Source organism: Hylaeus anthracinus, unplaced genomic scaffold (assembly GCF_026225885.1).
Source record: "Hylaeus anthracinus isolate JK02 unplaced genomic scaffold, UHH_iyHylAnth1.0_haploid 5, whole genome shotgun sequence".
Taxonomy (NCBI): Eukaryota; Metazoa; Arthropoda; class Insecta; order Hymenoptera; family Colletidae; genus Hylaeus; species Hylaeus anthracinus.
In genome coordinates, this window is record NW_026535322.1 from 9,906,344 (window position 1) to 9,929,277 (window position 22,934).

The window sequence follows — 22,934 nt, forward strand, 5'->3', positions numbered from 1 at the left end:
TTTTTCACTATAATTAAATTAAAAATTACATATACGATTAGCGGGAGACGTTTTGCGAGCGTAATTTCCACGAAAATGCTGCAGAAAATGTGTGTATTGCGACTTAGGCGAAGGAAGAGAAATAGAAATAAAATATTCTCTATCAAAATAATACCATCGAAAATTTCATCGTTTATACCAATTTATATATTTACAAATGAAAGGAGTAATAGGAACTGTATGTTAAACGATTGTTCAGTTTATAAGTTAATATCTTATAAATTTATTTACGGGTAAATGACTGAATGTATTTATGCGCGATCGGTCGTCATTATTGTCCTTTAAAATTTTACCCGCGCAGGTAGCTGATCCTCAATCGTGAGAAGTGGGTGGGGAGTGGATGCGTGCGTATAGTTTTTCTACAGTCCTACGCAGTCTTACGCGGAACGCGAACGAGAATTGGTCGTCGCCGCGCGTGATAGTGCAAAGTGAACACACTGATTCGCGTAAACAATATTTTATCGTTAATTTATCGTTAAATTATCGTGTTCAGTGACCGTTACATATACGGAAATAATTTAACTATAATACTAACAATAAATAATTGTTATAAAGTTCAAAGTAAAAATATTATATTTAATAAATATATTAAATACATCGTATAAACTTAGAAATATATTCGATCACAAGATTAGCTTCAAGAAATGTAACGGTTTATCCTCGATAACGTAGTGTCTTTTCCTAAAATTTCCATCATTTCGCCAACAGGTGGGCCGTCCTAACAAAGTATAACGATATAAATTTTGTAAATTTATTTAAAATTTTTAAAATTCGACTCTGAAATTTGAAGCTTACATTCAAACCACTAAGAATTCTGCGTAAAGCTTGCATTAGTTTCGGAAATGGAATAGTATGTTCGTTAGCTAATTCTCTAAGGTAATCATTAATCCATACCTTGTTGTATGTTTGAGTATCGGTTTCGGTTAATTTCGTGGTAAACAGTTTAAGTACATCTGCAATAAGAAACAGTGATTTTAATCGTACGTAAGTATTTTATAAATATGTAAATTATACCTAAACATCCTGATTGTGTAACATCTAGTGGTGCAGTTGGCACAATCCATAAAAAGGATAAATTTGGTGATACCAGGTCACTTAATTTATATATTCTTTCCTGTCCCCATTTCAATATTGCCATTATATGATCCTCGTCCAATTGTAAACTTCCATCATTTTTCCTGAAACAATGTTAAAGTAACACAAGAATCCAAGTAACAAGTAACTAAAACAAAAGTACATACCTGTCTGGAAATGCTTCTATGACTAGTTTTTGAATTCTTTCAACTAAAAATGTTCTATTTTTTTCGTTCGCTACCAGTTTAGAAATTTCCAGTTTGTTAAATTGCAATAATTTCTCGGGTATGAGTTTATTAGAACTCACTTTTATTTTAGAGATATCGAACTGAAAGAATAAGTACGATAAACTAATGCAAATATATAACGTGATAAATATGCATGTAATATAATTAATCTAAATCATTAATTTATTACAATGGTATCTCAAAACGGAAAATTTACTTGTTTAATTAATTCTTCATAAGAATTAATATATTCAACACCTCCTTTGTTATCGAAACCACCGCCAGCGTGTATAACATAATTTATAACTGCCAATGGAAAAATTCCTTCTTTTCTAAGAAACTCGATGTTTATGTCGTTTTGCCTTTTTGATAATTTTGTTCCATTGGCATTTAGTATTAGAGGTAAATGGCCGTAAATGGGAGGAGTCCAATTAAATGCTCTATAAATAATTATAATTATAATCTCTTATAGATAATTTCAACAAATCAGTAATATCGTTGACCAAAATTTCAAATAGTTAGACTTACTTATACATCATTAAATGCTTAGGTGTAGATATTTGCCATTCGATTCCTCGTAAAACGTGGGTTATTTTCATGAAATGATCGTCGACGACATTTGCAAAATGATAGGTCGGATAACCATCCGTTTTAATAATAATTGGATCTCCTTCGAATTGCGCGACATCGTGAACTACTTTACCGTATATTATATCATTGACGCATTCAGGATCAGAAGATAACTACAACAATATAAAGAAAAATTTCTCTAAGCTATAATTAATTACGACGATACTATTCGATATTATTTTTTGTACCTTGAATCTGATACAATGCGGATGTCCCTTATCAAGGAGCTCTTTCACTTTGTTGCTAGTCAAATGTCGACATCTGTTATCATACTTAGGTACTTGTCCACACTTCAAAGCTTCTTTTCGCAATAACTGCAGTCTGCTTTCTGTGCAGAAACAGTAATATGCAGATTGATTACTTAAAAGTTTAAGTACTTGTTCTCTGTAATTCAATCGGCAGTACATTAAGATCTTCATATTACATTGAGAATTTACACATATGGATCACGTTGTAAGAACTAAGCATAGAGCATAGCTGAAGTATCTTAAGTACAGATTATTATAAACCAGAGGCATGCCTATATTTATTATTACTTAAAGAAGCATAAGTTTGTCATACTTATATATTTCAAGTCGTTTTGACTGTATATATGGCCCATAGGGTCCTTCTCTTATGGGATCTTCGTCAGATATAATTCCAGACCATAATAGATCGTTTTGAATTTTTTCTATTGCTCCAGGTACGCATCTACTTTGATCCGTATCTTCAATTCTTAAGATAAATGTTCCATTATTTGCACGAGCAAATAAATAATTATATAATGCTGTACGTAAACCACCCAGGTGCAATAAACCTGTAGAATTTATAACACGCATACATAAGTAACATTAAACTTCTAAGTTACATTAAAAAAATAACACCACAGGATGTATATTTTCATTTTCAAATCGATTCATATAAAATTATAAATACCAGTTGCCATGTTACGTACCAGTCGGGCTAGGTGCAAATCTAACTCTTACTTGATCTTTCTTAAAAAATCGCTTTTGTTCAAATTGGATACTTAGCGTGCGAAGTATGTTTCGGTGCATCTTACGATAAATTATACAAAGGTTATGACTTAAATTACATCAAATATTAAAATTGTCTTATTTCATATAATAATAATAATTCTATATACATATATATGTATATAGAATAATAATAATTTCAAGTTTAATATTTATTTATAATATTGCTACATGAAACAGAAATAGGTTAGCTAAAAACGTGTAACTCTTATTAGATACACGTCTGTGATGTCAAATTCTGCTCAATTTGGCTCAATTCTGCTCCTGCTCACGCATGCGCTCTCGAAAAAAGCTGAGTGAGCGCCCAGTGCCGTAGTTATAGGAAACGATGTGTGGTCAGTTTCAATTTCAATTTTTCTTTATTATGGTGATTCAATCCTGTATATCTCAATGCCAATCTTACAAAATTGCTCTGACGGATTACTTTCTAGATCTTTTATGTCATCACGATGCGTAATCCTAATTCATTACGCTTCTATTTTTCTTTGTGGCAACCAAAAGCGCCAATTTTACGGTCGTATTAGATACTTCACTGACGCTAAAAGCAGCGCGCATGCGCGAGTAGGAGCTAAGTGAGCGCCCAGTGCTGTAGTTATAGGAAACGATGCGTGGTCAGTTTCAGTCTTACACTAGGTTTTCACGGAACAAGATAATGTATTATACAGTAACGTACCTGTTTACCCTCTAATAGACGTTTAGAGAGTTATAATCATACCAACATTGGAAAATTATTCGAAAAATACTAAGAAAATCTGTTTCCCTGATATTTCGTCCAATGAGACGAGAATTGGTATAAATAAAACCACGTGATCGCGATAGGTCAAAATAACGGGAGACAACATATAATTTGTAGCTACTGTTCGTGTATGGTAATAAACTTTCTTTTAATTATTAAGTTCAGGTTTTTAATTAAAGTATGTCTTAAGAGAAACAAATTAATTTCTTGTCCTCAGGGGCTGTAGCTACATTCGATTGTAATGTAGTTACAGTACGGGCTTAGCGATCCCGAGGTACCCGAGCTTTAGGGGGCTCTGATGAATTATTCTCATAATTCGACAGTTAATTTATGAATATACGGACGCAAAATTAATGTACTTTTTTAATACATCGATTTTCACTACTCTGACTATTATAAAATAAAAATATATTTTGTAAAAGTGTGACGAATCTCACGGGTCGCAGGTTGGCCACCCCTGATCTATAGCAATGAGCGGCCGGTTTCGGGGCCTCGGAATACTTAGGTACGTCGTTGCTGATAACAAAAAATTAGCTTTGAATATATAGACTTATTTGTCCATATACTCAAAGAAAATTATTTGGTTTAGTTACTGGCTAAGCGCCGCAGATTTGGCACGGGGCCCCGAAATGCTTAGGTACGTCGTTGCTGATAACGAAAAATTAGTCGGTTTTAGTTACTGGCGACGATATAAGGGTGCGCTTTAGTTGCTGGCTAAGCGCCGCAGATTTCGCGCGGGGCGGGTGTTGTCATTGTATTTTCACGTGACGAAAGTGAGTTTCCGTGGAATATTCGACAACGAATCGCGCGAAAATGCCGCCGAAAAAGCGGGAGAAAGAACTAGACGGGCAAAAGGGTCCGCGAATGGATCAAATACAAGCAGATCATGAGCTATTCCTACAGGCCTTCGAAAGTAAGAATCAGCATTTACCATTACTCTTTTTTCCATCTACCAGCGCGATCGGAGAATATTCCAACGTTTACGATCTCTAGTTCGAACGCGTTCGACGATTTCCTTCTTTCGCGAATGTTTACTGTAAACGGCAGAGAGCGACCGTACATAACCCCATTTTGTTGAAAACCTTACCGAGCACCGAAGCGCGCGTCGGTTTCCTTTCCGTTCCCTCCTTCGCTTTAATCCGCATGGGACACCTGTCATTCTTTTCCCTGGTTCTGCTACAGTTTTTCTCGGAAATATTCATATCAAAGTAATCTATCCAATGAAACCGCGATTACTTTTCTTAACTGAAATGCATCTTAAATATGTTGGGAACTGTCTCGTACGATTTCTGTTATGATTACAAGAAATATACGAAATACGTACTCTACTCGAAACTGTACGAAAGATAATTACTTTTTAATTATCTTTGAAAATTGCGAGTTAAATATGACACGCTTTCGTGTAACTTTCGAAATGCTGACACGAAAACTTTTATTTCAACGATGACACTTTTTTTACGCTGTGATATTCTGCGCGCGATGTATATAATTTTATAGAAAAACATTTTTTGTTTCGATCGCTGTAGTTTGGTGTTTTAAATAAATTTAAATAGAAGCTGACTCTGGAAGAATCAATTCAAAGATGGATTGTATATTTTTTTATAAAATAACGTGAGATCAGAAAGGTATAACCTGCTCTTATGCGTAACAATAATAAGTTGCAGGCTTCTCGTATCGAAACGAGATTAACCTAATCATCATATCTCATAATCACCTCGAAGGATCGTGCTTAGCGATATCGGAGTCAGCTTTTATGCTCTTTCGTGTACCCTTTCACTTTTGAGAATGATGTCAACCTCTCTGCCACCTAGGGGAATTTTACCAAACTACACTTTTCTCTTATATAATATAATATTGTTATATTTTCAAAGTTAGTTAGTTTACAAAAATTTAATTTCCTTTGATTTTTGTTTCATGATGTGTTTCTATTATTTTTCAGAACCAACTCAAATATATCGATTTCTACGCACAAGAAACCAAATTTCAGTAAGTAAAGAGATGTAATTCGTCTTTGTACATGTACTTTATTTGAAATTGATTATTATTTATAGTTCAGTTTGTCCTCAAAGTGTTAACTGAATAATTTAATATTCGATAATAATAGAAAAAATAATACACGATGCTTAGTAGGTAAAAGCGAAACGATAAGTACACGTTAAACAAAATGAATGGATATGTCCACTATGTATTTGATCCACTTTTTTTTATAATAACGATCAAGCGAATTTTTTCGTGTTATCATTGAAAACATGTAAACTACAGTAGTGCATTTGTGAACGTTTGTGTAATTTAACGGCAACATAATAGAGATTGTAGAAGTATGCTTTGAAACTTTTTATGTTTGTCTTTGACAAATAAACACGGTAGGTATATAAATTTATTTTATATTTTAGTTGACAACAAAATCATATTTGTTTTCTTTTTTATGCTTGTGTTCATTATATATTTCAATGTATGTATGTTAACAAGTATGTATTTGATTATGTAAAAACGATACATATTTTTTTTAGCCGATATTTCTATATAGAAATTTAACTTATATGAAGCAACGTATGTCTAGAAGCCATAAATCTCGACGAGGGTTTAAAATTGACATGATATTGGAAAAATTAATGTCGAAAAACAATCAAGAGGAAAATCCTGGTGTTCGTGGATACATGACTCTTACTTTTTTAGGTTTTTACGATAAAAAAGGTAAACTTTTACAAAAGGAATAAATTTTATTTTGATTTATTCGACTAAAGGACAGCGTCCAATAGTTAATTCGATTAATATAATTTTATCGAGTAATTACGGTAATGATTTGCAGCTGAAGCACCTCAAGATCCAGTCAAAGTAGAAACGTTATTATTGAAAATTTGTCATAAGAAACGAAAGGATGTGAGTTCACCGATCATGCAGGTAAGTATGATTCTCAGAGTGCCTTTTATAGCCACAGATAGAATTGATTGATTTAGTTTTTCTCTGTATTTTAATGTATATATACATACACACACCTGTTTTCCGTTTCAGGTTTCTGTTGGTACAAGTGAAGTGCCAATTAATCCTTGCGAAAATCAACCTCCGCCAAAAGCACCTACTATATCTATACCCAACGAATCGTTCAGCTTAAACAATGGTCACGTAGCAAAGACTTATATGCTTTTACTTAGAGTTTATTGTACGTCCAATTCTGGCTGCCTTATACACAACTGTGATTTAGATGGTTGGTAACGACTTTCTTTAAAAAGTAAATTGGAAATGTATTATCGTAACATTAATTTATTTCTATTTTCTTTTCTTTTTTTTTCTTTCCTTTGTCAGAACCAGCTCAAAAGCGTCGTAAATCCTCCACTGGTTCGCTTAAAACTGGAGAAGAAATAAAATTGTACGGTTCCGAACTCATAGTGTACGATAAACATAATCGATGTTTGTTGACGGATGGCGATTATGAATTAGGTTTACAGGAAGTACAAACCAATGTTCGATCTAGCCCAAAGAAACACAGCTCTTGGGAGTCTGTACCTGAAATTAAAGAATGCGGCCCTTTCGAAGTGTTCAGTAAAGGTCCGACATTAAAATTTAGACTTAATTGGACAACCGAACCGAGTAACGGTTTGGTGGATAGACCAACTCCGATACATCCAGTACCGAATGGAGATAACAAAGAAAATCGATCTGGAAACAGTGAGCTTTTTTCTTGTCTCTTATAAATCTAGTAATATGAAGAGGATGATATTAATGTTTCGTATTTGATTGTTTCAGCTGGTCTAGAACGTTCTTCCACAAATAACAATAATAGTAGTACCAATAATAGTAATCATCATAATCATCATAATAATAATAGTACACTGCCAACACCTAGTCCTCTTAATTCTTCGAGAATGATAACGCCCAATGAAAAGACAACGGAAATCTCGATGGGTACACAGCAAATAGTTTATCAATTTCTGTATAATAATAATAGTCGTCAACAAACGGAAGCCTGCGAGGATCTACATTGTCCATGGTGCTCTTTAGACTGTGGAAAACTTTATTCACTTTTAAAACATCTAAAATTATGTCATTCGCGATTCACGTTCACGTACGTGGTAAGTGCTTATTTTATACGATGCTGGTGGTTGTGCCTTGCGTTAAAGAAAATTGCAGATCCTTTAGTCGAATTAAATACAATCTAAAAGTTTGTCCTTTCTTCTTTTTTACAATTCCACTATCGGATCTATAACTTCTTTTTTTTAAATGTGTTTTTATGATAATCGAACGTTCTAAAATAAATGATATTTATTTTGATAGCCGATTCCACAAGGTGCTCGTATAGATGTAGCAATAAACGAATGCTATGATGGTTCGTACGCAGGTAGTCCTCACGAGCTGATTTCGCAACCTTCTAGCGCAGCTTTCTCAAGGACAGGTCCAACGAGACGCACAAGCGTGACAAATATCTTAGTGTGTCGTCCGAAAAGGACCAAACCAAGTCTCTCCGAGTTTCTCGAACTCGACGAGAATGAATTCGAAAGCCAAAGACCTTATATTACAGGACACAATAGGTACAACGCATAGATACGAGCCACGTGTATCGTTCTTCGTTATTATATTACGATATGTATTATGAAAATTTCTTTTAGATTGTATCATCACACCGTTACCTGTTTGCCTATATATCCGAAAGAAATGGATATCGATTCCGAAGGCGAGAACGATCCAAGGTGGTTGCAAACAAAAACGATGATGATGATCGACGATTTCACGGACGTGAACGAAGGAGAAAAAGAACTAATGAAAATGTGGAATCTACATGTCATGAAACATGGCTACGTAGGAGACTGTCAAATACCATTGGCCTGCCACATGTTTCTAGAGACTAAAGGAAAGGAATTGCTCATGAAAAATTTATACCGTAATTTCGTTTTACATATGTGCAGTCTGTTCGATTTCGGTCTGATCAGTCCTGTAATCTTGTATCAAACGATTCAAAAGTTACAAGAGATCATGAAAGAGGGAGGCGAGAATAGCGATATCCGAAAAGTTTTACAAAAGTCTCACGAAGCTCAAGTCGAAAAATGGATCAGTTCGGGTTGTCATGCATCGGCGGACACTAATAAAATGAGTAGTACATGTACTAAAGTAAATTTTAATAGCGATGGAACAAGTTCCAACGCGAGACGGAAGACTTCTTTGCCGCTTGGCTCGCCGAATTCGCAGAACGTAAAAACCACGGTGTCTATCCATAATAATGTTAGCAAACATGCTAGTATGATAACAACATCGTCAAACAAGACTGTAAATCATAACGCGATTCAAAATTCTATTAACAAAAATTCTGGGACGTTTACATCTATGCAAAGCAGTACGAATAAAACTGTTTCCACGGTTTGCGTAACGAATACAATTAATAGTAAAACTTCTACGATGGTTTCGATATCTAACGGTGTGTCTAATCAAAATGAAACAGGACAGAAACAAATGAACGATTTACCTACGCGGCGTAAAAGTACAAATTCAATAGGTCAAATTTCTGAAAATACGACGCCTTTACGGCGGAAATCTATGGCCAGTGAGAGTGCAAGTAACGAATATCATAGAAGAAAATTGGTTTTGGATTCAATACCAAATGGTGGTAACGCACACTAAAACTTACTCCAAAATAAAAAAGAGAGAAACGTTATTAGTAACCGTTGTACATGTGTTACTATGCCGATTGTACGTTTTTGTACAGTATTTGTTGCAAAGAATATAATTACAATTAGAAGGATTGATATTACAGCTAATACTTTATAATCATTGCTCTAGACACTAAATCAATTTTCTATGAATTCGAAGGTTTAACGTGAAAATGAAATAAATAACAGATTTTTTCAGATAAACGCAGTTTGAGTAACTGCCAATTTTAAACAATATTTAAAACAAGAAAAGACAAAAATCGTATAACGAAATGAATTCGTGTCGATTACATTCAACTGAAAATCTTATTTCGTAAAAGTATAACACGCTCGTTCTTTTTTTTTTTTTGTCTAGTCAATAACACTTTGTTTTCAATTTTCTGAAGCTTTTATTTGCTTAGTAATGTACACAAATCTTATTGCCTCGTATACTTATAATTTTCATTATTTGTAAGATATAATATTTTAATAACAAAACTGAAACGAAACAAGAAACATTAAAATAATGAAAAATAATATATTAAATTTATATGTATTTACTGTTCGCGGAGTGATTCGAGAGCACCGGAATGAATTTAGTATGCTCGTAGTTAAGGATGGTAGACTTTACCTTCTACGTAATGTTAATTTAAATTATCGATTAGATGAATTAGACGAATTTATTGATATCTGAGGTTGATACAAAAAATTAAAATACTATCATTCAATCTCTCGACACATGGGACCTTGGTACGATTACTTCGAATACTTCTTGTAAATTCAATTTAATAAACTGAGGCTGTAAATTATAAGTTTTACTCCAAAGTAAGATCTAAGTAGAAAGAAGTGCCTTTTACAAGCCAGGGAATCTGAACATGAGAGTGACTATCGTTCATTTGTAATCTTCAAGTTGAATAGACATTCATTTGTACGCGTTAGATGTCTATATGGTTTTTTATTTAGAAAAAGGGTTTCACAGCTGATTGTCGTTCTCACAGATTAACTTGGGGGATATGAAATTTAGCGTATCAAAATGAACTTATTCTGTGTGTGTAATATACACGATTTTACTGCCGATGGTCGTTCGAAGAAACTATTACATTCCTGTGACGCTTTCTTTTTATAGTTCCGATTAGGTAGAATTATTTAATTTCGTTTAAGCCCTTGGTACTCGTTTATGAGGAATCATTGTTCTCTTCGAACGACTTTTATTACTGTCCATTAATATTATTACGTATGCTAGGTTGTAAATAAAACAAACAAAAAAAATACAATAAACAGATGGACACGATAAATCGTAAATATTTTTATTTGAAATTGTTAAAATCGCCGTTTCTTTTGAATCTTTTAGGAATAATAATATATTACTACAGATTAGCAAAATATTTCAGTTTAACGATGTCGAGTATACAGTTTGACTGATTGTAGTATTTACATATGTACAATATACAAAAGGTTACATGCTTTTTTTTAAATTATTACAATAATAATATGTAGACGCAAAAACATTACTACTACTATTAAACAGTCATGTTTTTTTATAGGAGTATTCATTTTCTACAATAATAACGATTCATTTGTTTTATTTAATACTCTTTAAAAAATTCATAAATATCGTTATGTACACAAATATTTGTTGCTTTCAATGGAAAATATATATTACAATGTAAAGTTTTAGGATTTATCATTTTTTTCATTCTTTCTATTTGCAATTGTTGTCCGTTAAATTATGTTGTTTGCTTTGTTTATTTTCTATTTTCAAGAGTATCATATATTTCACTCTATCGTATTTGAAATATTGCGGAAAGTCTATTTTAATATACTCGATGCGCCAGTTAAGGTTGTGCGTTTCAAAGCATTTTAAAAAGTCTTCGTACATAGGAGCGGTAGTATCCATATTGGCCGTAGTAAAAACAAATCTCTTCTCTAAAGTGATGTAGGCAACTTTTGGAATTTCCGAATCCAAGAGTTTTACTAACGTTTGAACAAATCCTTCCGTTATGTTTTCATCATAAATAACTGTAAATATACCATGCTATTAATAATAGTATATCGGTTTTACGCTTGTATAAAATTATAATTTACCATCTGCAGCCAAAATAATAGTTGCTACGTTTACACTTTTTTCATAGGATGTAGGCCACTTTAAATCGAAAAAATTTAATTCTTTAACGGAAATTTTAGATTTAACGTAAACGCTATTTCTGGTGAAATTTCTATGTATTAATTTCAATATTCCTTCTATATCGACATCTGAAAAAAGAAACGAGAAATATGTTAATATTTAATATGTACGAATGGTGTATAATTTACATAGTATTAAAAATAAGTTCTTTTTAATTACCTGTACATATTACTTCCTTAGCTAAAAAACTTGCTACTATGCTGGTTAAACCAACGCCGGCACCCAATTCTAACACTACCTTGCTTTCAAATAAACCAGGATTAGACAATATATAATCAGCTAGTAACAGGGCACCTCGCCATACCTGCAATCCAACATGTCGCAGTTCTGTAGATGTACGATGTTCTAAAAATATGTATTTGTGTTTATATATTGAGACAATTATTTCAGATATTATATAACTAGTTAGAAGTTCATTTAAACCTATTAATAATGTTCCTTCTTCTTGCCTTTCTATATCTAAATCATTGTCGCTGTCTATTAAATTACTGTTTTGGTTTAATTCATGTTTCGGTTTAATCATATAGGATGGATACTTGAAAACAAATTTGGTCACTGCATCTGAAAGTGTATTATGATTATATATATATATATATATATTATACATACATACATACATAATATATATGTTGATTAACAGATATGTCACTACAAAATTATATAAAAATGTGATATAATGGATACGATATTCCATAGAAATTAAAAAAAATAACAAACTTACTGCCATTTTCAGATATTACAGAAGAATTCTTGTTTTCCGTGAATATTTCCGATGTTACTTTATACAATGTCATACTGGTCGCGAAAATGCACAATTGTATACAAATTTTTCAATTTTCCTTTCGATTATCACCTTACACAGAATATACATTCCATCGCTTGTATCTAGATAAAACAGGAATAATTATTTAATAACAATTTTATCAAAGTATAAAATTAGATTGATCGATCGGTTTGACGTTTGATTCAAACTATTGTGACAAATACATTATCTTCAGCTGGTTGTTTTTCTTAAGTATACAAAGATATGCACATTTACTGATTATAGTTGAAAAAAAGAAAAAAAAACCATGTTTGCGCGTGGAAATAATATTTCATAATAGAAGTACCGTGTATTACAATAAGACCCGAAATGTAAAGCGGTTACAATCCTATCTTGCACTATCTGTACGCGACGACTTCGTACGACTTATTCATTCCATTTATTCGGGTGTCTATATTTCAACTACGCTTATGTAATGCGCTATTGCACATTAAAACATTGCTGGGAAATTTAAATATTACTTTCGTCTCGAAATATCAAAGTGCCGTTTTACAATTGAATTTTAAGAGATGGAAAAAAAAAGGAGCGACACTACGTTGTACAGTAAACATATGTCAATGAATATTACTACGAATATTTTCGTTTGAAATATCCTTTTAATGTCGTGCTAAAAATAATTAATCTAAATCATCGGGTATAAAAAAACAATTGCTAATTTTAATTTTACTTTAATCATGTTCTCGATTAAGTTATTCGAATCGTTTTACTCAAAGAGTATTAGACTAATACTCTTTGGTTTTACTGTCTCGATCGTTTTACAATCGAGGCAAATAGATTGGAATATTACACAAGATGTTTATATTACATGTTTTAAATTGCGCTAAAACATTTTTGCATAAAAAATAAATGATATTCGAGATATTATTTACAGAAAAAGAGGTTCAATTTACGATACTCGATATGCAATTAATTATATTTGTGCGCGCAGAATTGGGTAAAAAATGTGCGAGACATATGTGACAATAATGAACACTTTATTAACAATCAATTTTACATATACATATATTACTCTGAAAAAAATATCATTTTGTGACAAAAAATCTAGCAACATTGAAACCTTATCATATTAATTTTACTTCAAACAGTATAATGGTATGATATAACGTAACAATTACCGGCAAAATTGTATACATTTCATACACGTGTAATCATAGTAACCAGTAATTAATTTATAATCGTAAATAATAGTTATCCGTATATTTCACAAAAAATTCGATACTTTTGCCCCCTCGCCTATTAATTCCTAATAAACTCGTGCGTTATCATTGATAAATTAAACGATATCCTGACCGATGTAACAAATGTTAACATCCTACCAGAAATCTTGAATATCGTCGTCGGCCAATCAGCAGCTCCCACGATGAATGCTATGCCACGCATTAACCACGATCTACCAACTGTATAGTTCTCTACATCATTGTACTTGATCACTTTGTTCGTACACCTCGGCGAGTAATGTCGAGTATCTTTTAATCTCGATACCCGTAATAGGCAAGTTTACTGTTTTTTCCGGTACGCCCGACAAGTGTTTTTTTTTTACGGAGTCGTGCCGCCGATCATCGCAGAACGAGAACATTGTCTTCTGATAAAGAAAAAAAATGAAGTTTTCTACGGTAACGTTTTTAGTGTTCTTCTCGTTCGCCGCTACTTTGGCGAAAATCGAAACCGAAGACGCTGTTCTAGTGCTCACGAAAGACAACGTCGACGAAGCCATCAAGGAAAATGATTATCTGCTCATCGAATTTTGTAAGTAATAATTCGTTTCTCTGGTTCAACCGTTTCCTTGATTCGTATCTGTGTTAATTTCGTTCGTTGGTATCGCATGCAACACCCGAAATCTGACTGAAGCTAATCCAGATGCTCGGTCTTTACACGTCACCATTCGGATGCCGGTTTCTAACGTTAACGCCACTTGTTGGCAATATTTTCAATTTGTTTCCAACGACACGAAATTACAATTTAACGGTATCGATCTTAACAATGAACGTTCCGATTTCCACAATTTACAAACAAATTTCATTTTTACGCATGCGACACCTCGCTTTCCTCATGATTATTATTGACAATTTGTAATTTTGTAAAAGAAACAATAACATATCAGTTTATTATATTTATAATTTGATGGAACGAACAAATTTCAATATATATAGAAATATATTTCACCCTTTCGCTGCCTACTAAAATGGTAAAAATTATATCTACAATATTCCTTTAATCATATTTATTCCTATTATTTAATATTTAGATGCTCCGTGGTGCGGACACTGCAAGGCCCTGGCACCTGAATATGCTAAAGCAGCGAAGAAGTTACAAGAGACCGGTTCGTCTGTGAAGTTAGCCAAAGTAGACGCAACTTTGGAAACTGAATTAGCTGAGAAGCACGCCATTAAAGGATATCCGACTCTTAAATTTTACCGTAAAGGTTCCGTCATTGATTATAGCGGCGGTCGTCAAGCGGACGATATTATAAACTGGCTGACAAAAAAAACTGGCCCGGTCGCTAAAGATTTACCAACGGTCGAAGAAGCTAAAGCGTTTATCGAAGCGGAGAACGTCGCGATTGTCGGATTCTTTAAGGTTGATTATATTTCATATGTTTTATTTGAAATAACAAAGTAGCTTTAATTAACTTCATCGATTTCGATAGACCTGGAGACCTTATACATTTATTTTATAATTTCATCAGGACGTAGAATCGGATGCAGCGAAAGTATTTTTGGAGGTCGGTAATGCCGTCGACGATCACGTGTTTGGTATAAGCAGCAGCGACGAAGTTTTTAGCGAGTACGGAGTGGAAGATGGAAAAGTCGTTTTATTCAAAAAGGTATTCGAATTAATTCGAATTAAGTTTAGTTGCTATTCTCGTGCTATTCTCTAGTTTAATTAATATCTATCTTAGTTCGACGAAGGCAAGGATGAATTTAACGAGGAACTGGATGCTAAGAAATTACGAAACTTCATTTTCGTGCACTCGCTGCCTTTGGTTGTCGAGTTTAATCAGGACACCGCACAAAAAATCTTCAGCGGTGATATTAGAAGCCATCTTCTAGTGTTCCTTAGTAAAGAAGCGGGTCATTTCGATGAGTACGTAGAGAAAATTAAGGAACCGGCGAAGAAATTCCGTGACCAGGTGCGTACAAATACGAATCGTGTATATAAATAATACGTTAACGTCCTCCCACGTTAATTTTTATGAAAGACATTAATACATTGCGCAATATACACGTAGGTCTTATTTGTTACGATCAATGCCGATGAGTCTGATCACGAACGAATCTTGGAATACTTCGGTATGAAGAAAACTGAAGTACCTGCTATGCGTCTTATCAAACTTGAACGAGATATGGATAAGTACAAGCCGGAGAAACCAGAATTAACCAGCGAAAACGTTTTGGAATTCGTGACTGCATTCGTCGAAGGCAAACTGAAGAGACATTTACTTACGCAAGATTTGCCCGAAGATTGGGATAAAAATCCTGTGAAAGTTCTCGTTGGTACTAACTTCCATGAAGTTGCATTCGATAAAAAGAAGAACGTTTTAGTCGAGTTCTATGCACCATGGTGCGGACATTGTCAGCAACTGATTCCTATTTACGAAGCGGTACGTTTGATTGTTATTGATTTTTGCTTTTAAAAGTAACAAAAATTTTTAGCAAAAATTTACAAATGTTATTTCGTACAATTTTAGCTCGGGGAGAAATACAAGGACAAGGATGATTTAGTCATAGCAAAAATGGACGCTGTTGCGAACGAATTAGACGACGTAAGAGTCGTTAATTATCCTACAATTATACTTTATAAGAAGGAAACAAACGACGTAAGTATCTTAAATCTTTACATTGAACGGGTAACGGCTATTCGATCGTTAATGATATTTATCAAATAAATTTTTAGGCTGTCGAATACAATGGTAAAAGAACACTCGATGGACTTTCCCAATTTATCGAGTCCGATGGTGCTTATGGTCAAGCTGCTGAAGAAGTTCGTATATATTTATTACATAACATATTTAACCCGTTAGCATATAAATTTTCTTTTCTCTCAGATGAACGTTAGTGTTAATGGGCTGTCGTCTATATCCATCGACTCACATTAATCGCGGAATCTAACGTTTGTTTTATTGCAGGCTCAAGAAGAAGATGAAGACGATGATGTGCCAAGAAAAGATGAATTGTAAACTATCATTACTAAGGAGTAAATCAAATAATTTCCCACTTCTATTTGCAGTTGATAAACTTTGCAATTCTACTTAAAACATATTAATTTATAGAAGAAGACTTTCGAATCATCTATCGTCATTTTGTTACTTTCAGACTTGCGTTTATAAATGAGTTTTTCAATGTGTAGAATTAACTGTTAAGATTTTACTTACAGTCTTGCATAGGGGTTGTTTATATATTTATACGAGTCGAGTTATCTAAGATTGGAGTTGCAAATATCTTATTGGTGATAATGAAAAAATAGTTTGCGGCTAGAGATGTACGAAGAAAGCGACGGAGATATTTGTAGTTCAAGTTTCAGGTAATTCGTCCTGAAACGCGTAATGCGATTGGCATACTTTGATTACGATACATGCTCTGTACGACTGAAGTGATATACTGCATATAATTGGAAGAAAACAGTTTATTTTATATATATGTTAGGTTTAATATGAATGCGAGGTACGATGATTATTTATATATCGAAATACAATTTAGGAGTAAAGCAGTCAAGCCTCTCATATTGTTTGTTCGTTTTTTTATTTTTATTTTTTTTTTTTTTTTTTTACTGTAACTTTTCACTCTCTGAAAATTGCAGTGTATACATGCAATACTTTTATCTCGTGATATCGATGTACGAAGATATAATTTGTGAACAATTAGTAAGCTAAGATTCCCGTACAACTATGAATCGCATTTTATTTTTATAAGAAAATTTTGTGTTTTTTTTTATTACATATATACACACAAACTTGCGCGCGTATAATACACGACACACATATACTAGAAATTATTGTCCTTATTACGATAAAGTAGACATTTTAAAGGAGTCGTTTTACGAAAATTTTGTCGTTCATAAATACATTTCCATTTACAGCATTTAAAACGATCCACGATTCGATCGTTTCGCGACCATTCAAGGTAGAAACAATTTCAATGTTTTCTTCCTGAGTTCGACTGGGTACAAATTTTATAAAAGAAAAATTTTAGGTATTGGGATTATCAATGGTAGAGAAGAAAAATGAATTATCCTTAAGTCTTTATTATGTATCATTCTAATATATATTTTGATATATATTACTCTATAGCTTCGTATTCATTTAATTTCCACAGAACAATTCCAGTTAACAATAAAATTAGCACGTGCATCGTATGAAATTATCGAATATATTGTAACTACACGTCGAGGAATACAGTTAACACTTTGAGTGACATATGATTCATTTTTCGTAAATGATGTATCGTTTTTTTTTTTGTTCACTTTTGTTCTTGCTTTTTTTTTACCAGAAACGGCAGGATTTACTCATGAAAAGAGAACAAACGCTCGATCTTTCAACGTTGAGCAAATTTTTACATCGAACATTGGTATTTACAGAAGACGTAAAAAATGTGTTGAAGTCGAATTGCGACGAAGCAATATTTTGTTTAAAACCATGGCGTAAGGAAATTATTATCGCACAGGACGTCGGCAAGAATACTTGTATTTGTACTAAAGTAAGACGATTGATAATATTTTTAAACAATTTCTTTTTTACAATCAAATTTGGTTAATTTCCGTGTCTTTTTTCACTGAAAGTCAGAAACTGGAGTCGAAGAAATTGCTGCAGGGATTAGTAGAGCGCTATTACAAACACAGCAATTACGAGAAAAGTTATCTCCAAGAGTGATAAAAGAAAGGAAATGTTTAGAACAACCTGGTATATCTGAAATTTACAATCCTCGCGCAACTGGTAAATTGCCAACAGTTAACGCAAATTGTTATACTTATTATTCGATTTTATGCTTGTATTTATTACCAACTCAGGTAACGGAGGAACAAAAACAAGGCAGAATTTAAATAAAAATAACAAAGAAACAAAAATCGATAATAAACGATCTGCTACGCACGTAGAAAAATTGATGGGAAATAAAAATTTTCTCGCGATAAATAAACGAAATGTTAAAAGTACAATGGAAATTAAGAAACTTAAAGATCCTAATCATAAATCAAAAAATAATTCTCAATCTAGTAGTTCCATAACAAAGGTAATACAATTTTAGGAGTTGTAAAAATATAAAATATACTTTTGTATTAAGCAATGTGTTCGCACTGTTGAATACATGATTAATAATTTAGTTATTTTTTCATATAATTGTTCCGTAGACTGGGTGTATTAAATTTAACAAAAGATCCACAGCAGCATCCACTAACGAATTGAAAGACTTAATACAACGAGTGTCTTCCGAATCGACTAATTGTACATTTCCTAACGTGGACAATGTAATGTGTCCAGTTCATGGAAATGTAACATCGCAAGTTAAATATGAACACAGTTATGTAGCTATGGATGTTGTAGACAGTCTGAATACGTTTAATATTCCTGGAGAAATGATTAAATCATTGAGAATGTATCATGCATATCTAAACATTGAATCTTCCGAAAAGTCAAGCGACAATAAAAAACGGCAAAAAATGTTGAACATATTTTTGATGAAATTTAATAAAACGGTAAGCAACTCGAAGAACGATTACAGAATAACGAACGAAAAATACGTGTATGTATATTCCAGAATAAAACTGTACAAGAAAAACTGACAGAAAAGGCTTACGATACATCGTTATTAACTAAGTTTATGTCCGTATTTCGATATCTATTCACCGAAGACATAAACATATCCAATTTGGATAATATCAAACAAACTTATGCCGAATTGAACTTTGCATGGAAAAAGTACAATGCTAACGATTCTATTAATTTACATATTTGGAAATTGAATGCACAAGAAATACTACCCCATAATATCTCTAATACAATAGGATGGAAATCGAACGGAATATGGAATTTTTTTTATACCAGAAGCTTTGAAGGTACACGTTAATTCTTCGAATGTGTTAGTATGTTATTCTACTTAATTTCATTTACAGGAATATCGAAAGCGCGATGCATATCTTACAAAAACAAGAGACAGTTGTTGTCATTCTTTGAAATGATACAACAGTTACAGCAAATACAGTATTTTAAAAATGTAATTAATATAATTTTAGAAGATTTAATTCCTAATATGACGTTTTTCGATTCTAAAGGACCGGAATACGTAAAATTATATAAAATGATATGTATCCTTCAGCAAGGTTTAAATCCAAACATTCCAATTTTAGTACAAACAGACGAATGAAAAGCACTTGTCAATTAAAGAATTTTACGTTAATATAAACGGTTGCATATGTATACATGTTACTATAGTAACTAAGAAACACAGATATCTGCAATCATTAAACACACAACCGAATTTTACTTTATATAATAGTACATATTGTCGAGTATATGTTTAACATAACAATTTCGCTTATTGTTTTAACATCGATAGAGTGAATAACATATTAATCCCTGAGTAACATTAGCGATTACTTCGTTATTTCTTTCGAGAATAAAATTTGTTATGCTGTTTCTCTGATGAACTACGTCTTAATAAAATATTTTGCAATAAATCAACGAAAACTAATATTTATTGTATTAAAAATTAACGTTTCGGTCTATATTTCTGAAAAACATGAACTTACAATACGCTTACACAAAGAAACGAATGCAATTTGGAAAGCAATGCAAGCTTTCGGATTTTCAAAAAATTGATGTTGATGTTAAACCACATATAGGGCATTCGTGTAATTATATTCGAGTAGATCCAGCAACTCATGGGACTCAATGTGGCAAATCGTATTCTGCTCATGAGGTATAAATTTATGCTAAAGTTTGTTCTTCTTTTATAATTAGTTAACACGTTATTAATGTCATCAGGTGAACACAAATACCGCAACATTCAAAGATAGTAGTATGTGCCATTCCGAAGGTGGCTGGCCGAAGGACTTGAACGTGAAAGACACAGAACAAATAGTCAGATATAAACGTAAAATAGAGAAGGATGAACTGTATATTCATACAATGCTTCAATTGTTACCTGTATTTAAATTTTCTCTTAATTATTAATTTACTCGCATTCTGGCATAAACGTTAATATTTGTAACGATATTTACAATTGCTTCTAGCCAGTAGAACATTGCGTACTGCAAAACAATACTTGTAATATTTATGAACAATACTTCAGCTACATGGAACCAGTTTCGTTAACGCAAAGAGCGTATTCTCGTACAGTGAATGTATATCGCGATGTTTCACTAGTGAAGAGGCAAATAACACATCTTTCCTGGTCCCCAGATCAAGGAAATTATTTTGCAGCTAGTTACTGTAATACTGACTTCAAAAAAGGATCAAACGACAATCCTGTCTCGTACATTTGGAATGTGGGTAGGTCAAACTAAAATCGTCTAAAATATCTAAGTCACAAAGTTGGAATATATATGTATATACACATGTATTCTGCATTTAGAAAGTCCAAATATTCCTTGTATGACGTTGAAACCATTCTGTCCAATTTTAACGTTGGAGTACAATTCTAAAGACAGCAATATATTAGTCAGCGGATTAATGACCGGTCAAGTAGCTTATTGGGATATTAGAAAAGGACCAGAACCAGTTGAAACAAGTTCGGTAGAATTTAGTCACAGAGATTTATGCAACAAAGTCTTGTGGATAAATTCTAAAACCGGTACAGAGTTCTTCAGTGCTTCGAAGGATGGACAGGTATAGCAATGTGTGTAATAAAAATATATTATAGAGATGCCAAAGAAAGATATATCAATTTCAGATAATGTGGTGGGACATTAGGAAATTGCAAGTACCTACAGAAACATTAGTGATAGATTTATGTAAACCCGAGGATCAAAATGTTGAGAAAGCAATTGGAATCTCTGCGTTACAGTTTGAACCTTCTATGGGTACACGGTTCATGTGTGGTCTAGAAAATGGTAAACGAGAATGCGATGTACAAATATTTGTTTACTATTTTTATAAAATGTCGGTTGAGTAAAATAATAGTTTTGCGATTAGGCGTGGTAATATCGGGGAATCGCAAAGGTAAAACTGCAGGTGAGAAAATTGCAACTAGATTTAAGGCGCAGTATGGACCCGTGATAAGTCTAGAAAGGAATCCAACGTTTCTTAAGAATTTTTTAACTATCGGTGATTGGACGACGAGAATATGGTCCGAAGATTGCAAAGAATCTTGTATCGCTTGGACACCGTAGATATATTTTACATTTCCAGACGTGTAACCGTTACGCTCAGAAAATATTTCACTCTTATCACATTTCAGAGGCCACAGGGACTTCTTAATGGGTGGAGCATGGAGCGTGACAAGGTTTTCTGTATTTTTCTTAATTAAAATGGACGGTACTCTAGATGTATGGGATTTGTTAATTCAACAAGACTCTCCGATTCTTAGCGTTAAAGTATTCATCCTTTAGCGTTCATCTGGACATTGTTACTCGCATGTACTATTTTAATTTTAACGTAATGAATACCAGGTTTGCGATGAAACTTTAACATGTATAAGACCTCACGAGCAAGGACACGTGGCTGCTGTTGCAAATAAAAATGGAACAACGTTTCTACTCGAATTCTCGGAAGCATTGACGACTAATCAAAAAAATGATAAACTTTTATTCACAGCTGTAAGTTTGAATTTTTTAGCTTAATTTTATTGTAATTATATTATCGGTATTGACAGCTTCTGGATAGAGAAACACGCAGAGAAAAAGTGATAGAAGCAAAAAACAGAGAGATGAGGTTAAAAATGAAGTCTCTTCGAAATACCAACGTCGAAATCGAATGCTCGGGAAACATAAAAAACGATGAAAAACCAGATTCAAAGTCTTTGAATCTGGATATTGATGATCCAATGATAACGAATTGCGAGCAAGATTACAACAGTGCTATTGCAATGGTGAGTGTAATCCAAGATTTTATTCGTTAGCATCGTTGTTTTTGTTGTAATTAAAAGATTTATCTGGATTTATCGTACTTTACTAGGAAATAGCAAAGCAAGCGGCAACAGACGAGGAAGCAAACGACAAACATCTAGTAAACGGTACGGCTAATTCGAAAAATGGTTTTTAAATACATTACAAGAATGTAATTTAAATATATTAAACGTGTTAATTAAAGGTATCTTCTCTCCAATACTACTCCAATTTAGAAATGCTTTCCTCGTTATTAACTTATATTTATTATATAATGTATAATATACAAATTTTAAATGTATGCCTTCTTGTAATTTACGAACATAAGTTTTTTTATATTAATTACATATGTATTGGGACGTTTTTGGGAGGAACGACCTATTTATTTTGTAAATAGCAGGATCAGTGATAGCTGTATTGAATTTATCGATCCCGTGAACGTATCGTAAAAGTATAAGCATTTGTACGTATTAACGTACACCCATACTTTTCAGTCAATTTTAGTCCACCTGCCATTGATGTCAACGTACCATTTCGTTACCAAGTATTTAACT

General features: G+C 32.9%; 5 protein-coding genes and 1 pseudogene across 11 annotated transcripts; 4 read left to right on the top strand and 2 right to left on the bottom strand.

The window, feature by feature from the left end:
- Positions 1–594: 594 nt before the first annotated feature.
- On the bottom strand, positions 595–5,419 carry LOC128895906 (probable glutamate--tRNA ligase, mitochondrial). Of its 4 annotated transcripts, none has more exons than XM_054158893.1 (10): positions 5,044–5,419; positions 4,807–4,964; positions 2,532–2,766; positions 2,159–2,354; positions 1,869–2,083; positions 1,558–1,780; positions 1,281–1,441; positions 1,054–1,217; positions 934–992; positions 595–757 (listed from the first exon to the last, which is right to left on the bottom strand). In XM_054158893.1, exons 2-10 carry the CDS (start codon positions 4,919–4,921, stop codon positions 677–679), a joined length of 1,449 nt encoding a protein of 482 aa, XP_054014868.1. In that variant the 5' UTR covers positions 4,922–4,964; positions 5,044–5,419; the 3' UTR covers positions 595–676. The 4 variants fall into 4 exon arrangements, with proteins under 4 accessions (XP_054014868.1, XP_054014867.1, XP_054014865.1 ...); XM_054158892.1 differs by having other exon boundaries at positions 595–816; XM_054158890.1 differs by having other exon boundaries at positions 835–992; positions 5,044–5,414.
- On the top strand, positions 3,379–10,632 carry LOC128895903 (polycomb protein suz12-B). The gene is made up of 9 exons (XM_054158888.1): positions 3,379–4,632; positions 5,659–5,705; positions 6,230–6,413; positions 6,529–6,620; positions 6,732–6,924; positions 7,023–7,385; positions 7,464–7,789; positions 7,992–8,245; positions 8,324–10,632. Exons 1-9 carry the CDS (start codon positions 4,533–4,535, stop codon positions 9,327–9,329), a joined length of 2,565 nt encoding a protein of 854 aa, XP_054014863.1. The 5' UTR covers positions 3,379–4,532; the 3' UTR covers positions 9,330–10,632.
- A 275-nt stretch (positions 10,633–10,907) lies between these two features.
- Positions 10,908–12,790, bottom strand: LOC128895908 (methyltransferase-like protein 22). Of its 3 annotated transcripts, none has more exons than XM_054158898.1 (6): positions 12,632–12,790; positions 12,244–12,407; positions 11,946–12,083; positions 11,682–11,849; positions 11,423–11,590; positions 10,908–11,356 (listed from the first exon to the last, which is right to left on the bottom strand). In XM_054158898.1, exons 2-6 carry the CDS (start codon positions 12,314–12,316, stop codon positions 11,040–11,042), a joined length of 864 nt encoding a protein of 287 aa, XP_054014873.1. In that variant the 5' UTR covers positions 12,317–12,407; positions 12,632–12,790; the 3' UTR covers positions 10,908–11,039. The 3 variants fall into 3 exon arrangements, with proteins under 3 accessions (XP_054014873.1, XP_054014871.1, XP_054014872.1); XM_054158896.1 differs by having other exon boundaries at positions 11,682–11,867; XM_054158897.1 differs by lacking the exon at positions 12,632–12,790 and adding an exon at positions 12,510–12,530 and having other exon boundaries at positions 11,682–11,867.
- Positions 12,791–13,758: 968 nt separating this feature from the next.
- LOC128895907 (protein disulfide-isomerase) lies at positions 13,759–17,629 on the top strand. Its single transcript, XM_054158894.1, has 8 exons — positions 13,759–14,091; positions 14,591–14,922; positions 15,032–15,169; positions 15,245–15,475; positions 15,575–15,946; positions 16,034–16,162; positions 16,240–16,326; positions 16,472–17,629. Exons 1-8 carry the CDS (start codon positions 13,944–13,946, stop codon positions 16,520–16,522), a joined length of 1,488 nt encoding a protein of 495 aa, XP_054014869.1. The 5' UTR covers positions 13,759–13,943; the 3' UTR covers positions 16,523–17,629.
- A 139-nt stretch (positions 17,630–17,768) lies between these two features.
- On the top strand, positions 17,769–20,023 carry LOC128895905 (uncharacterized; annotated as a pseudogene).
- Positions 19,725–22,677, top strand: LOC128895904 (dynein axonemal intermediate chain 2-like). Of its 2 annotated transcripts, none has more exons than XM_054158889.1 (10): positions 19,725–20,255; positions 20,321–20,482; positions 20,569–20,827; positions 20,910–21,163; positions 21,228–21,387; positions 21,470–21,662; positions 21,735–21,870; positions 21,946–22,092; positions 22,149–22,364; positions 22,451–22,677. In XM_054158889.1, exons 1-10 carry the CDS (start codon positions 20,076–20,078, stop codon positions 22,535–22,537), a joined length of 1,794 nt encoding a protein of 597 aa, XP_054014864.1. In that variant the 5' UTR covers positions 19,725–20,075; the 3' UTR covers positions 22,538–22,677. The 2 variants fall into 2 exon arrangements, 1 of the variants encoding a protein (XP_054014864.1); XR_008461880.1 differs by having other exon boundaries at positions 20,069–20,255; positions 22,160–22,364; positions 22,451–22,610.
- Positions 22,678–22,934: the final 257 nt, after the last annotated feature.